The following is a 17511-nucleotide window of genomic DNA, read 5'->3' on the forward strand; positions in this document are numbered from 1 at the left end:
GTACACCTGTGCTCCACAAGGTATGGCCCAAAAACCAAAAAGAAAAAAATAAAAATTAGTGTTTGAAAGAATCTGGGTTAGGGGGAGAGAAGAAAACATGGAGTGACTACATAAGTGTGCAGATTTCTTTCTGACATGATACAAATATTTTATATTTAGTGTTATAGTTGTACAATGTATGAGTATTGTATATATAACTAATATACAAATATATATATATTTTAGGCCACCTAGGTGTGGTTTGGGTCTACACATGGCTAAGTATTCTATCTCAGGTTGCTCCCAGCAATGCTCATGGGACCATGTGATACCAGGAATAGAGCCCAGATCTCATCATAAGTATAGCACATACTCCAGGCCTTTGAGCTATTCTCTGGCCCTCAATAAAATGTTTTATTTTTTAAGAAAAATCATAAATCACATTAAGAACAGGGTAGGCAAGGGAATAATTCTACCAGGGAATCAAAATTTCATGTGAAATACAATGGACTATTGTGATGATTTACTTGGCTCCCTCCCACTCAGTTTTGTTAGCCAATTTGAAAAATAATGCTTTGATCAGATAAAACAAGTATTCTGCAGATGTGGTTCTTGGCCATGACCATTTGCACATGGGAGGCCTGGGTTTGATTTCCAGCACTGTATGGTTCCCTGAGCATTGTTGGGAGCAACTTTCTTGCACAGAGCTTGGGGTAACCTTGTCCAGCATGACAGGGAGTGCACCCCTCCAAAAAAACAACTTTAAAGTGAAGGGATAATCAAGTTTTAAAATATCAGGAAAAGTGAAATCTATTAGTCAAAGTATGTTACAAGTTCTTGATGACAACAACAAAATAACCCTCACCAAATACTTCAGCTTGTCACATGGCATTCATGGACTCTCCACATAGGCAGTGTATCACATGCTGAAATCAAGTGTAGCATCTCTGAATCCCCATCTCTCCTCCCAGACACACATGCACACACACACACACACACACACACACACACACCTTTGCTCATCACTGCAGATGTGTATATGCATGATACCCACATATCAGCACACTGAGTCATCAGCATTCACACATACAGCTAGAATCAAGCGTCTCAACTTATTCTTGCACCCATGACTAAAGCATGAAGAATGAGATGATAAGCATATGGCAGGATGCCATCTTCCTGGCAGAAAAACTGCCTGCTTCTTCACCAAGTTCCAAAAGAAGATAATGGTCGCTGATACTTCCCAGGTCCTGGCTGATACCTCTGTGGCATACACAGAAAGAGTTGGGGAGCAGCTCTCCCTTTCTGTAGAAAACACAGCAGCTAATTGTCCCCTTCTACATACTCTGACAGAAACTGCCCAGCTCTGCCACTTAATCATATCAAATTTCCGAGCCACCAAATTTGTTTTGTCTCTATAAAGCCTGGACCACCTGGCTGCCCAACACCTCAATACCAGTCCAGTAGTATCATTGGAATTCTGATGAAAAAGTTACATAGAAATCTTCCCACCTCAGTGAGCCTAAACTGTAATATAGACAGCTTAACTAGCACCAAACATAGCCCAGTAAATCTTTAGACACTGACTGTAGTAACACCATGGAGAGATATAACAATCATCTCTAATTTACCTGTGTTTTGATAATTCCAATTGCTTTTGTGTTGTATCAAATAATATTAGGTAAATTTGTTTATGTTTTGTTTTGTTTTGGGGCCACACCTGATGGTGCTCAGGGTTTGCTCCTGGCTCTGCACACAGAAATAGCTCCTGGCAGTCTCAAGGTACCATATGGAATGCTAGGGATTGAACCTAGGTTTATTCCAGGTCAGGCACGTACAAGGCAAATGCCCTACTGCTGTGCTATTGCTCTGGCCCAATATGAAGTAAATCTGTGCTTGCGTGGAAGCAGGTTATGGCGATGGGTGGGAGAATGGGGACACTAGTGAAAGAAAGTCAGACTGGTGGTAGGGTTGGTGTTTGAAGATTTAATGCATGAAACAACTGCATTATAAACAACTTGGTAAATCACGGTGTTATAATAAAAACTAGAGTATGAAAAAGGATATGGCTGAAAGGAGAAGTCATTACCATCATTCCCCAGAGATGCAGGGGCACCTCCATTGAAGATTTGCTCCACATGATTCAAGATAAACTCAATCACCACCTGCTGGACCCGAACAGCAAGGAAGGCTGCATCTCCATTAAAACCAGTGGCTTCAATCTCTTTAGATCTGAAATGTGGAAGAAACACATTCAGTGAGGGGGTGTTGGTGGTGATTCAGTGAAAGAAGTAGACATATGAATAAGCCTAGTTCCCAACTGTTTACAATTTATTCATGAGTAGGCTACATTTACTTTATCAGACTAATTTAAGAACCTCTAAATGTGTGAACCCAACACACAAAACAAATTTAAAACAGTTACCAGGTATCAAAGATTGTGAAATTATAAACACTGATTAATGACTATTCAGGAATTGATTTTTCATCCTGAGATCTCTTTCCTCTCCCATTTAATTTTCTATCGGACAGGGCATAATTTATGAAGTCATTTACATTATAACCTAAGCTCACAAAAATCAATAAACATAAGAGACTTTTTCAAGACATGATGACACACAGACCCTCTAACTTTAATCATATCTCAATTGTAGCTTGACACCTTTGGAACCAGGTTCCCAGCTTATCAGGTAGAGTTTAGGCTGCTTGAATTACTGAAATTTCTATTGCTACATTCCACCTTTGTGGCACAGGCTTTCCCAGGTCCTTTAGTCTGGAGGAATCCAGTTCCTTCACATTGGTGGGTTGCAGAGCTGCTTTGGGCTGTGCAGTAGTTACCTGAGGAGGTTTGGTGCCCACACCAGCGCCAAGTTCCTTGCATGCATGTTGGTCTTGCTGCTGAATGAGGCAATGTGAGCCAGGTGTCGAATCAGGTATTCCAAGGTCCTGGAACAGTTCAGATATATTTATATGTATTTGGACAAAGTAAGAAACTGCAGTGCCTCTGTGAAGCCCAACATCTGGAGATAATTTCTAAGTTTGGAATCAAGAGGCTCTAAATATTTCAATCTCATAAATTTTGGAGGAATGTCAGGAAGATATCAAGATTGATGGAAATAATTTTCTTGGCCGTAAGCATGCTGGCTCAGGGTGAGGAAGGGGGACAATCATGTTGGAAGTCAGCTGAAGCCTCTGGAGCACAAACTAGTCAAAACCAGGCAACTACTGCACCCCCAGCTTTAGGTTTTAATTACCACTCATTACTCCCTTCACCCAGGCAGAATTGTTTTCACAGGATCTTTACACCAGCCAGGAAGATAGCTCAAGAGGCGGGGCATGGAGTACTGCAGTAGGGGGCTTGCCTCACATGTGGTTAATTCACAGCCCTATATATGGTCTGCTCAGCACCACTAGGAAATAGTCCTTGAGCACTGCCATATGGGATACCCTAACCCCCCAAAATATCAACTCAGTGGGTGCAAAAAGGCAAAGTGCATAATATATACGTGAAGCCCCAAATTAAATCCCTGGAATTACAAGGTCTCCCAAACATCATTGGGTAATCCTGATGGCCCTCAAACAGAACAAAAGACCTTGAATAATTTCTTATCTCAGCTCCTTTTTTTAGTTTAGTTTTATTTTGAAGCCACATCTGGAAGTGCTCAGGGCTTATTTCTAGCTCTGCACTCAGGAATTACTCTTAAGAGAGCTCAGAAGACCATAAGGGATACTAGGGTATGGAACCTGGCTTGGCTGTGTCCCTAAGTAACTTAAAAACATTTTTTTCCAGGGGCCACTGCAATATGACAGCTAGAGCACTTGCTTTGCATTCAGTTCACATGGCTTTAACTCTCAGTATCTTCCCATGAGCTCTCGAATGCATCAGGAGTGATGCCTGACTACAGAGCCAGGAGTAAGCCCCAAAGTGCCTTCCCTACCCTACCAAAAATACCCTCTCAGTGACTCCTAAGTGACTTGCCACTGGTCAAAAGTGCTTATTCCACGGATATATAACACGAACCATCGATAGAAAATTCCTTCATATCAAGTTCTTCCCCATTGTAAGTGATGGGTAGAAACCAGGAATTCTGGGAAACACAGTAAAATGAGATAAAACTATATTAGGAAAGTGAAGTGCACTGTGGGCAAGATGTAGGCACACTACTGATGAGCTCATTCAGTTAGTCAAATGCTTATCAGCTTCAGAGAGTCCCTGTGACAGAGGCCCGGACTCACACAAGCTTTGTTGAAAGCCAAGTGAAAACCAAGGAAGTTACTGTCAGGCTGTCTTGTGTGATGGACATAGCTTCTTGGAGGACTCTGTGAACACAGAGGGTCCAGAATGGAGCCTGGACAAGGCCGATACCTTCATACCCTAGTTCTGGTCAGGCAACTTGTCTAAGTAAAGGGGCCTCTTCACCCACCTTAGAGAGGTCCAAGGGAAAGCCATTGTCAAGTTAGCTCCTTTCTGGCATGACATCATACTGAAAGACTGTAAATTTTTTCCCCAGACCAAGGATTCTTACCTATAATGGGATGGGGGAAGCTTCTGGATAACATTCTGAATTCTGGCCAGCTGGCCTTCTTCAGGACTATGTGACACGGCCTCCTGTGGAGAAAATGAAGCAGCTATAATGAAGCAGCTAAGTGAGTGATGAGAAGATGCATCCCCACTGCATCTGCTGGCCTTACTCTGGCCTCTTGTCCTACAGCCTCCCAACCATGTTTAGAAATCTTGTCATGCAGCATGGCATTTTTGGTTGCTGCTTTGTTTTGGGTCATCTGTTTTTGAACTCTGTGTTGCTGAGACCTCACTCCTGGATCTGTGCTCAGGGATCACTCTGGGCAGTGCTCACAGATCCAATGTGGTGCCAGGAATCAAACCAAGGTCATCTGAAAAATAGCAAGCACTTTGTCTACCTAAGTGCTTCTTTAAGCACTGTGCTATCCCTCCAACCCCAAATGCATAAATTTCTAGTATGAAACAAACTTCAAAAATCTGAGGCTTCAGGATATGAAGCATAAAATAGGAAGCTCGCATGTGGATGACTCAGCTCCCCATTCATTCTACAAGTGTCTGGTATAGAAGCATGATTTGTATGGAGAGTCACTGAAACTCATTAAGAAAGACAAATATAAGAGACAAGTGACAGGGGCTACATATTTCCTCATTCAGCTGTCTTCTTGACTGCAACCCCTCACATTACACCTAACTGGACTCTTTCATGACTCTGCTGCTGTGTGATTGCCTGTCCTAGGTGACAAAGAGCAGCAAGATGTACCTTCTTGGTCAATCAGAGTTCAGGGCCAGCCAGTAGGCAGCCATTCAGTACTTGTCTCTGGTTATTTCCTGTGTGGGTATAATGTTTCCTCAACTCAGGATCCTCATGAAGAGAAGGGGACATCAACAAAGGCAGTGTCATCATAGCTAAACCACTCTCATCTCCCTTTTTCCTGGGCATTTTGCACAACCCAGAAAACCCTGGTGTATTTATTCCCTTCACCCATCCCCTCACCCCTATCCTGACATGTCTCACTGGCACTACCTCCTAGCACTATGCCTGAGTACATGGAAACCATCAGCATGAGAGGCACCTATATTCAATGATAATCACATCTGTTTTAATGAGGTACACGTTTGTTGTTTTTTTTTTTGGTTTGTTTTGGGGTCATACCCAGAAGCGCTCAGGGATTACTCCTGACCCCAAGCCTTTGGGGGATCACATAGGATATCGGGGATTGAACCTGGGTCTGTCCTGGGTCGGTCACATGCAAGGCAAATGCCTTGCTTCTGTTCTATCACTTCAGCCCCTAATAAAGCACAATTTTAATATATTTTAAATGATAAATGATTGACTTTATTTAATCTCTCTGGCCCCTAATGAGATACAATTTTAATATATTATAAATGACTGACTTTAGTTTTTTTGTTTGTTTGTTTGGTTGGTTGGTTTTTGGGCCACACCCGGCAGTGCTCAGGGGTTACTCCTGTCTGTCTGCTCAGAAATAGCTCCAGGCAGGCACGGGGGACCAAATGGGACACCGGGATTCGAACCAACCACCTTTGGTCCTGGATCGACTGCTTGCAAGGCAAACGCCGCTGTGCTATCTCTCCGGGCCCTGACTTTAGTTTTTTTTTATAACTTATTTATTTAAGCACCATGGTTACAAAAATGTTCATAGTTGGGTTAAATGACTGACTTTAAAGTTTAAGCACCATGACTTGCAATGCTGTTCATGATAGGGTTTCATGCATGCTATGTTCCAGCAACACACCCTCCATCACAGTGTCCCCACCTCAGCCAACCCTCCCCCGCCTGTACTCCACCCTGATAAATTCAGTTCTGTAGAACTGTTTCTCAGGCTCTGTTGCCTTTGGCCATTATTTTCTTACCATGTTTCCTTATATCCAACATATGAAATATCATTCTGAAAAATGTACAAATCTTAGCTACAGCTGCACGAGTTCTTTCGTCTTCATATAACTCGTGCGACCCCACCCAGATTAAGATTTTTAAAGGGATTCTTAAATTCACTTTCATCTTTATGATTTTTTTTTGGTGTGTGGTTTTGGAGGCACACCCCCAGTGGTGCTCAGGGTTTGCTGATGGCCCTGTTTCTCAGGGATTACTCCTGGCAGTATTTGGAGAACAACATAGATGACAGGGATTGAATTCCACCCAGACTGCATTTGCAAGGTATATGCCTTAGCCTCTGTACTCTTATTCCAGCCCCATCTTTATGATTTGAATGCACAGGCATCTGTAATTTATATCATCTTGTATTTCCTTCTGATGCTGTGATTTTGCTTTAAATTTGCATGGAGTCTTTCTCCTTTCCTTCTTTTCTTCCTTCCCTCTTCTCCTTCTCCATTTCCCTCTCCTCCTCCTCTTTTCTTCCTCCTCTTTCTTCTCTTCCTTTCCTTCTCTTTCTCTTCTCCATCTTCCTCTTTTTCTTCCTCCTTTCTCCTCTTCATTTCCTCCTCCTCCTCTTCTCCTCTTCCATCTCCCTCTCCTCTTCCTCCTCATTGTCTTCCTCCTCTTTCTCCTCCTTTCCTTTCTCTCTTTTCTTTTCCATCTCCCTCTCCTCATTTTCTTCCTCCTCTTCCTTTCCTCCTTCTCCTCGTTCTCTTCTCCTTCTCCTTACTCCAAGAAAAAAAATAAAGAAAAAAATTTGCATGAAGGGGCCAGAGCAGTGCAGAATGATAAGGTGTCTGCCTTGTCGGCGCTAGCCTAGGACGGACCGAGGTTCAATCACCCAGTGTCCTGTATAGTCCCCCAAGCCAGGAGTGATTTCTGAGTGCATAGCCAGGAGTAAACCCTGAGTGTCACCAAAAATTAGCATAAAACAAAAAGTAATTTCAGAGACAAGTGATATGGCACAGTGGTCAGGGGCTGGGGGTCAAGCTTTGTGTGCATGGGTCTTGGTTTGAACCCCAGCAACATGAGCACTGCCAGATATGGTCTTGGAAACACCTGAACCCAGCAATATGTAGCCCTGTCGGTTCCCGACACTGCAAGCCCTGATCAACGCTATATCCTCAGACCCTCACATTGAACCATTAACTCGGTTGGCTGAACAAGGACTTTGCTGCATCTTTGACATGCAGGATGTAGAGATCGAGGGCAAGAAGAGAATGTAGCAGAGAGAGGAGCACCTCTGCTCTCTTCTTAGGAACTGTCATTTAGAAAAGAAATTGATTGGGGGCTAAAGAGATATTACAGTGGGTAAGGCACTTGTTTTCCATGTTACTGACAGGGTTTGATTTCCAGCACCCCAGATGGTCCCCTGAACATTGCCAAGATTGATTCCTGAATTCTTTTTTTTGGTTTGTTTTTGTTTTTGTTTTTGGGTTACACCTGGCTGAGCTCAGGGGTGACTCCTGGCTGTCTGCTCAGAAACAGCTCCTGGCAGGCACGGGGGACCATATGGGACACCGGAATTCGAACCAACCACCTTTGGTCCTGGATCGGCTGCTTGCAAGGCAAACGCCGCTGTGCTATCTCTCTGGGCCCTGATTCCTGAATTCTTAACCAGGACCCCCAGCATCCCATAGGGTCCCTCAAGCCAGGAGCGATTTCTGAGCGCATAGCCAGAAGCAACCTCTGAGCATCACCGGGTGCGGCCCAAAATTAAAAAAAAAAAGTGGATTTATCAAAACCACTGCAAGAAAAGCCTGCTAAAAGGAATAAGAAAATGCAGCTCTGGAGAAAACTTGTGGGGTTTTATTTTTGCAGGGGAATGTAGCTCTTACCCTCCCACTTCTACTCTGCAAACAGGGGAGAGGGAGAGGCTGATATTTCTTTGCAAAGCTGGAAGGATCTTTGCAAAGCTGTGCTAAGACACCCCATTCTCCACCCCACCCTTTACAAAAATGCATCTGTAGAATAAAGGTGTAGGTCAACAGAGCAGTCCTCATGGAAAGTACTTTCAATATTTTAGGAAGCTCTTAGTCATCTTCTTTCTCTGAGAAACAAAGCTGGCTCATCCCCTGGTGCCTGCAGGTCCCACTTGGGATTAAGTTTATTTCATTATTTACAAATTCTACCCATGGTACCCTGTCCTAGTCAGAAGCCCTTTCAATTTTCCTGTTTCTTCTTGGAGGCAGTTGGCCAGATATAACGTTGCTTTTCTTTCTGTTCCCCCATGTGGATGACAGAATCCATCATGGGATTATGGGGAGACATAGCTAAAAACAACCTGAGTTCCATGCAACATTAGCCAAACCATAAAGATAGTTAAATCTTTAGCTAGATGAACCTATGACTATCATTCTTTTACACTATTCTCTTCTTGAGGACTGTTAGCTCCTCTCCAGTGAAGCCCTTTTTCTTTAAAAAAACAAAAATTGGGGGAAGGGGGAACCATACCTGGAAGTGCCCTGGCCTTTTCCTGGTACTGCACTCAGGAATCGCTCTTGGTGGTACTTTGGTGACCATATAGGATGCTGAAGATTGAATCCAATTAGGCTGCATGCAAGGCAACCAGCCTAACACTGTATTATCTCTCGGGGGAAGCCCTCTTTCTAGTCTTTTCCCAGCAGCACTCCTATCCCTGCATCCCACTGCCAGAGCACACTCTCCCACTCAACCCTAGCAGCAAATCAGTTTTATTTGGGGGCGGGAGGCACACCCAGTGGCGTTCAGGGGTTCCTCCTGGCTCTGCGCTCAGAAATCGCACTTGGCAGGCTCGGGGGACCATATGGGATGCTGGGAATCAAACTCAGGTTCATCCTGGGTCGGCTGTATGCAAGGCAAATGCCCTATTGCCGTGCTATCTCTCCAGCCTCTAGCAGTTTAGTTTTTGAGTTCTGCTTTTCATCTATTATTTTAAAACTTTTTTTTTGGGGGGTCACACCCAGTAGCGTTCAGGGGTTATTCCTGGCTCTACACTCAGAAATCGCTCCTGGCAGGCTTGGGGGACCATATGCGATACTGGGATTCGAACCACCATCCTTCTGCATGCAAGGCTAACACCCTACATCCATGCTATCTCTCAGGCCCTATTTTAAAACATTTTCTAAAGCTATCTTTATTACGTGAATAATTGTCATGCTTTTAAAAAGCAAGGCATCCAAAGGGATACAGAGAAAAAAGTTCATCTTCCAACTGCAGAACTGCAACTGTTCAGAGACAACAGTCCTAGTCTTTGTCACCCCAGTGGAAATAAATGCCAGAATGTGCGTCGTGACCTGGCCCACCTGCAGATTCCCTGATACTCATATTTTCTCTCTTTGATAGGTCTATGTGGATTATCTTGGCCTCCACACACTCCCTAGAGCCAGCTTAGCTTGCCCCTTCCTAGAACCTTTCTTTGCACCTGCTGTTTCTTTCTGGCACTGCTTCTAGATATTTACACATTCACTCCCTTGCTCCACCCTTTTTTCTGTTCAAATATCATCTCATGGAAAGACTTTGAGTATCCTACCAAAAATAGCAATCTTTGTCATTGTCTCTCTTGTATTCTGCATTAGTTTATATTTTTAAAATAATACTTATTCATGGTTCTCATTACAGAGCTGTGCTTTTTTTGTTTGTTTGTTTTGCTTTGGTTTTCATTTTTGGACCACTCCCCACTCACTGGCTTGATATTTTTAGAGAAGTCAGTATTAAATTTTTGGTTTGTTTTTGGGCCACACTCAGCTTGCTTGAGACCCACTCCTGGCTCTGTACTCAAAAATCACTCCTGGTGAAGCTTGGAGGACCACGAGTGATGCTAGAGATCTAATTCAGGTCAGCTACTGAAGGCAAGCACCCTCCCAGCTGTACTCTGTTAATTTATTATCATCTCCTTCCTTAGATCATAAGTTTAAATTTCATGAGTGTAAGATTCTGAGTTTGTTTTTTATTTGTTTTTTTGTTGTTGTTGTTTTTGTTTTGTTTTGGGGCCACACCTGGTGACGCTGAGAGGTTACTCCTGGCTATGCACTCAGAAATTGCTCCTGGCTTGGGGGACCGTATGTGATGGCAGGGGATCGAGCCGAGGTCTGTCCAGGGTCAGCTGTGTGCAAGGCAAACACCCTACCACTGTGCTATCGCTTTGACCCCTGAGTTTGTTTTTTAAATCTGTCTTTTTCACTATTAAATTTCCAACAACTGGAATAAATGGTGCTTACCAAGAATATGTATTAGATGCCCAATAGGTATTTGTTGAATGAAATAAGTGAAAAAGACATGAATAAGTGATTAAGTTCATGTTTTGTTTGTTTTGCTTTGCTTTGGAAAACGCCAAACATACACTCTTCCGGGATAGTGTTCTCTGAAGGTGCTTCATTGCAAGGGAATACCAGTGCTATTAAAGAAGCTCTCCTCAACTTTGGCAGGATGACAGTTCATCTGGGTTTGCCTAAGATTGAAGAGTTTCCCGACACCTGGAATTTCCAGGGTTAAAACTAGGGGTGTTCCTTGAAAACTGAGCAGTTGGCCACCACCTCCATGGCAACCATGTCAATGTCACAGCTGGCCTGATTTTGCCTGTTGCCACATACTACTTATCCAGCCCAAGCAACATTTCAAATGATGTGTGTGGGTTAAAAAATCTGCCAAGGAATGCTTAGCAAGCACTAGTCACATTTTCCAGTGGTTGGGGAGCAGAAAAAGAAACAAACTAATGAACAAAAGAGCACACTTCTTGTTCTCAGGAAGCTTACCATTTAATGAAGAAAATGGTAAGCCAATACATTAATAAAGACAGATACTAAGAAAAAAATTCAATCAAAATAGAATATAGAGGCTGGAGTGATAACACAGTGGTAAGACATTTGCCTTGCAGTGACTAACCTGGGTTTGATCCCGGCATCTCATATGTCCCCTGTGCCTGTCAGGAGTGACTCCTGAGTGCAGAACTAGAAGTAACTCCTGAGCATCACCAGATGCAGCCAAAAGTAACAAAATGAAATTGGATATAGATTTTTGGCCAGAGAGATAGTACAGCAGATAAGGCACTTGCCTTGCACACGGAGTACCTGATTTCTATTTCCAGCACCCCATAAGGTACCCTGAGACCCACCAAGAGTGATGCCTCAGCACAGAGCTAAGTCCTGAGCACAGCTGAGTGTGGCCCCAAAACAAAACAAAACAAAAATTTAATACTGACTTCTCTAAAAATATTGAGCCAGTAATTTTTACTATTTTGGGTGTAATAACATTAGCTAACTGAATCCAACCAAACTGGATTTTCATCTAAAATAAAGATTTTCTTTCATATTAAAAGAGAATGTAATGTTACAGGCTAAATAATTGCTAAGAATGGCATCCAGCCCTAATCTTTGGGAACTGTAAGTGTGACAAATTGGGAAGAGAACCTATATAGATTTAATAAGATTTAAGACTCCTGAGGTGAGGAGGTTATTCTGGATTATCCTAGTGGGCCGTAAATGTTCTCTATAGCAAGCATTTCTAAAGGAGAAATGTAGAGATTTGAGGTTTGACACAGATTCAAAAGTGGAAGCAAGTGAGCACAGGGACAGAGACAGAAAAACAAGAAGCCACCAGAAGCTGGAAGAGGTGAGGAATGGTTCCCACTAGAACCTCTTCAATGAGTAAGGCCCAACCAACAGCTTGATTTTGGTTCAGTGCATTGATGTTAGACTTTTGAAATTTGTTTATTTATTTATTTATTTGGGTTTTTGGCCATGCCAGGTGATGCCGGGATTCGAACCACCATCCTTCGTCATGCAAGGCAAATGCCCTGCCGCTTTGCTACCTCTCCGACCCTCCAAAAAGTTTTTTTAAATAAGCAAATGTATACTTCTAATACAGCTATAATTTTTAAATAGGTATAGTCATTCCTCCTGTGAATTATGAGGCATTATGTTTTATTAGTTTTCTGTATAGATAAGTGTTTTATACAGTTATATTTTATCACTCTCCTGGCTTTTTATGAGCCACACCTAGCAGTAGTCAGGGCTTACTACTGGCTCTGTACTCAGGGATAATTTCTAGCAGGCTCAGGGAACCATATATGGTGGCGGGGATCAAACTGGGTGGGTCACAAGCAAGACAAACACCTTATCTGTTGTGCCATCACTCCAGTCCTTCTCCTATCTTTATTGTAAATGTTTTTTATAGTTTCTCATGTGCCCTTTAATATTTTCACAGTATTATTTTTTAAAAAGTCATTTATAGTTTAATTTATTAAAGTTGTCTTTGGTGATTTTCTTTCCCCTCTTTTGCTCTTGTGGTTGGAAAGCCCTTCTCCACCCTGAAATCTATAAACAGAGAATGTAACTTGACTCTTCCCTCTTTCCCTACGTTGAGCCAAATTTCCCTCACATTGTTTATAGAATTGTTCCTTCATTAGTTTGGGATGCTTTCTCTGTATCATATTAAGTTATTTAATATCTGGGTCTATTTAAATGCTATTAACCCTATTTTTAAAATAGTGTGGTAGTTCTGAGACAGAAAATAAAATCTTCACATCCATTTATTAGTTTATGACCCCAGGTAGGAGTGTCTCTGGGCTTTAACTTACTCATCTGTAAAAGAGACAGTAAAACCTTCTTCTCTTTGTATGGTAAATGAAATAGTACTTTTGATAACTTTGTTATATCATAAGCACTCAATAAATCGTAGCCACCATATTAAAATTAATTAATATTTTTCTAATTTTGTTATTCTTTTTAGGTATTATCCTACTTTAGCTTTGTTGATAAGAGTTTAAAAATAGAAAATAAAATAGGAGTGTTTGTTTTTTTTTTGTTTTGTTTTTTGTTGTTGTTTTTTGTTTTTGGGCCACACCCGGCGATGCTCAGGGGTTACTTCTGGCGGTCTGCTCAGAAATAGCTCCTGGCAGGCACGGGGGACCATATGGGACACCGGGATTCGAACCAACCACCTTTGGTCCTGGATCGGCTGCTTGCAAGGCAAATGCCGCTGTGCTATCTCTCCGGGCCCAAATAGGAGTGTTTTACAAGGGGTCAGGAGATGAATAGTTGGAACACTGGATAGGACTTTCAAGAAAATAATGTTTAGGGGCTGGAACGATAGCACAGTGGTAGGGCGCTTGCCTTGCATGCAGCCAACCCTGGATGGACCCAATTTCGAATCCCGGCATTCCATATGGTCCCCTAATTTCTGAGAACAGAGAGCCAGAAGTAACCCCTGAGTGCTTCCGGGGTGGCCCAAAAACAAAAAATTAAAAATAAAATAAAATAATTAAATAAAAATAATGTTTAAAAATGTAACCATCTTTCCTCCTCCCCCTCTTTATTCTCACACAGAGCTGCTCTTGGTGGTTTTCAGGGGGCCATATGGTGTGCTAACAATCACAAAGAAATTTAAAAATCACATTAAAATATTTGATACAGGGCGCCGGAGAGATAGCATGGAGGTAGGGTGTTTGCCTTACATGCAAAAGGACAGTGCTTCGAATCCTGGCATCCCATATGGTTCCCTGAGCCTGTCAGAAGGGATTGCTGAGCGTAGAGCCAGGAGTAATCCCTGAGCGCTGCCGGGTATGACCCGAAAACCAAAAAAAAATTTTTTTTTGATACAGAAACTTGAGGGATAAATATAAAACAGTGAAAGGACAGTATCATAGAAAAACAAATAGATTTGCAAAGAAAAAATGTTGGAGAAAATCAATTTTATAAATAAACAAGATGGAGAAATCTGTCTTTTTGCAATGGTGTTTGGGTCACACCAGCTGCTCTTAGGGTTACTTCTAGTTCTGTACTCATGGAGAGCTGGAGATCAAACATGGGTTGCCCAAATGCAAGGTAAGTATCTAACCTGCTAAATTAGCTCTCCAGTCCATTTCATTTATTTGATTTTATTTTTTGCAGTTTCTCGCAAATTTTTTAGAGGTGGGAAGGAAGAAGAAAGAAAGCAAGCAGTGTTGAGAAAAGTCTAAATGTCTATCAATAAAAAACTGTTTTCAGAAATCATGGTAAATATGAGAGAACACTATTAAAAGTGTCTCTGAATATATTCACAGGGAATGGTTTTCACAATGCTGTGCTGTAGATGAACAAAACAACATTACTGAAAACTGAGAAGCAAAAGTAGTAGTGATAGGGAGAGAGAGCGTGAGGTTTTATAACATCATGCTATAACATCATAACATTTTAGCATATATGCCAGAGGTGTGGCATTTTAGGCAGTTTACATTTGCTCTTTTATACTTACCTGTAGTGCTTTAATGTTTTGCAATACAACTGTTCTGATTTAGAAAAAACAAACGACAAAAAAAACATTATGCAAAGAATAAAAAGACTGAGGAAAAATACTTACTTGTTACCTGAAGTTTTCCATGATGGCTTTTAAAATGAAGAAACACTTAGGGGATAGTGATTAGTGGAACCACGAAGCCTACTACAAACTTTTGTCCTGGTCCCCAGAAAAGGCTTCTTCAGTTCCATTGTTAGTGGCTGCTATTATGAATGACTCAGATCCTCAAGTGGTCGCTCATTGCCACTTGCCTGAGATTGCTATGACATGGGTACTAACCACTGTCACTTTCATATCATCTGATAGGCTGGTGGCCAACAATTATGCCCAAATTTTAGTTGTGTTTGTCTTCATTAATTTTTTTTTTTTTTTTGGTTTTTGGGCCACACCCAGCGGTGCTCAGGGCTTACTCCTGGCTCAGAAATCACTCCTGGCAGGCATGGGGGACCATATGGGATGACGGGATTCGAACCACCTTTGGTCCTGGGTCTGCTGCTTGCAAGGCAAACGCTCTACAGCTGTGCTCTCTCCATCCCTTTGTCTTCATTTTTTAGTGGATAAGATTTTGAAAATAACAGTACATAAAGGGAGGGGAGGGTTGGGGAGAAAGTTCAAAGGGTTGAAGTGGATGCTTTTCTGTTTCTGTTTTTGTTTTTTTGGCTCATATCCAGCAGCGCTCAGGGGTTACTGCTGGCTCTATGCTCAGAAATCGCTCCTGGCAAGCACAGGGGATCATATGGAATGCCGGGATTTGAACCACCGTCCTTCTGCATTCAAGGCAAATGCCATACCTCCATGCTCTCTTTCCTGCCTTGAAGCTCTTATTTTCATGAATCTTAATTCTGTGAGTCCAGAGTAATTACAGATAGTACAGTCATGATCTGAAAGCAAACGTCTTACCTCCATGCTATCTCTCCAGCCCCTGAAGTGCATACTTTTCATTGTGAGAGGCCCCAGTTCAATACCTGGCACTGTAAGTATATGTGTACTCTCTGGGCATTATCAGGCATGCGTGTAATCTTATCACTAAAATACATGCTAACTTTAAATAATTCTTTGGTTTTGAGGCAACATATGAGAATGCATGAGTGCAAGTGACTTTCTGTTGTTTGATTGTTGCTTCTAATAGTGCTCAGAGAACCATTCAATGTCAGGGAGTGGATCTAGACAGGAAGCATTCAAATCTAGCCTATCAGAATAATCTTGTGATATTTTTAATCATTTAGTATACTACTATACAATTGCGTGTCTGCTTTTATCGTCAACTATCATTGAGTGTTTCCCTGTATGATTGAACATTCTTTTTAAAAAATATTTTCCCAATCAAATTTTCTTTCAAACTTTCTGTCCTCTCATGAATTCCATTTTCTTTTCTCTCTCTCTTTGTTTTGGGAGGGTGTGTGTGTGTGGTCACACCCGGCAGTGCTCAGGGGTTATTCCTGGCTCTGCGCTCAGAACTCGCTCCTGGCAGGCATGGGGACTATATGGGATGTCCGGATTCGAACCACAGGCAATCCTGGATCAGCTGCATGCAAGGCAAATGCCTTATTGCTGTGCTATCTCTCCAGCCCTCTTCTCTCTCTCTCTCTCTCTCTCTCTCTCTCTCTCTCTCTCTCTCACTCTCCCCCCACTACTTGCCTCCTCAGCCCTCAGAAGGAATCACCCAGGGGCCAGAGAGATAACATTGAGGTAAGGCATTTGCCTTGCATGCAGAAGGACGGTGGTTCGAATCTCAGCATCCCATATGGTCCCTTGAGCCTGCCAGGAGAGATCACCTGGCAAAAATGAGAGTGGAGAGAAGTTACAGTGGCTAGGGTGCATGCCTTGCACACAGCCAACCTGGGTTAGTTTCTCATCCAATATGTTCTTTGAGCATCAGGTGTAATTTTTGAGTGCAGAGCCAGGATTAATCCCAGAGAAGGATGTTGCCCACCCACATGAACCAACTAGCAATGGGTATAATAACACCTGAAGTTTCAGGTTCCTGTTCTTCATTGTGACCGTGGTCGAATTACTTTGCTGCTCCCTATATTATGAGGTAAATTTATTTAAATAAATATGGAGATAATGTCTCCAGCTTTTAAAGCAAACAAACATGGTTCCAAAATTTTCAGAAAAAAAAATTTAGCAAACAGCTTCATTACCCTGCTTTCTTCACCATCTCATCATACTTCCATCCCACACTAAGATAATGTCAACCATCTGCAGAGGGAGTATTATTGTTTTTTCAGTGCTGAAACTCTCATTGGCCCACCTATGCAAATCAGTAACCATGATGAAAATCCAAACACTTACCGTGAATTTCTCATAGAGCTCATAAGTCAAGAGGGGGTTGGGCAGTTCCCTAAAGTAGAGCTTGCAGAGTGAGCCCACACAGTGGATATCCTGGAGGTACACTTCTCTTGTCAGATCTGGACATTGATCTGAGCCAAACTCTTGCCTGAAACAACACAGACAGAGACATAACAATCCCTGGGAACATGTGTTCCATGTCAGCAGCTACTTGGCTGCTTAGGGGTAAAAAGACCCTAAATTGCTGATCTGACGGTATTTTTGACCTTTATTCAAAAAGACCTTCCTACCCTGGGTAAGGAAGCCTGGGAAGACATCTACTTCAAGGTCTGAATCCTCCCTGCCAAAAGCCACTCTGATTATAAAGACATAATGCTCTTTCACAGATGGATTTTTCATGGCATGAGGACCAAAGTCTCAGTACTGAACAGTGGTAAAATTACTAAAACAATATGCAAAAACAGTCTGTTGAAATGTCTTTTTCAGGTCTCTTTCTTGGAGAAGATAGACTATTATCATTCATCACTATAAGTTCATATCAACCTGAAGGCCAAACTCAAGATTTAAAAAT

At 42.2% G+C, this 17511-nt stretch overlaps 1 protein-coding gene across 1 annotated transcript in view; it reads right to left on the reverse strand.

The window, feature by feature from the left end:
• Nucleotides 1–17511, reverse strand: part of ARHGAP31 (Rho GTPase activating protein 31) — a 149065-nt gene that overhangs the window by 32787 nt on the left and 98767 nt on the right. Inside the window, exons 3-6 of the mRNA XM_049785946.1 lie at nt 16944–17088; nt 4506–4588; nt 2818–2925; nt 2069–2211 (exon numbers count right to left, since the gene is read on the reverse strand). Of these exons, the coding sequence (XP_049641903.1) occupies nt 2069–2211; nt 2818–2925; nt 4506–4588; nt 16944–17088 (479 nt within the window). The remainder of the gene's footprint in view (nt 1–2068; nt 2212–2817; nt 2926–4505; nt 4589–16943; nt 17089–17511) is intronic.

The sequence above is a fragment of the Suncus etruscus genome, chromosome 13, assembly GCF_024139225.1.
Source record: "Suncus etruscus isolate mSunEtr1 chromosome 13, mSunEtr1.pri.cur, whole genome shotgun sequence".
Classification (NCBI taxonomy): Eukaryota; Metazoa; Chordata; class Mammalia; order Eulipotyphla; family Soricidae; genus Suncus; species Suncus etruscus.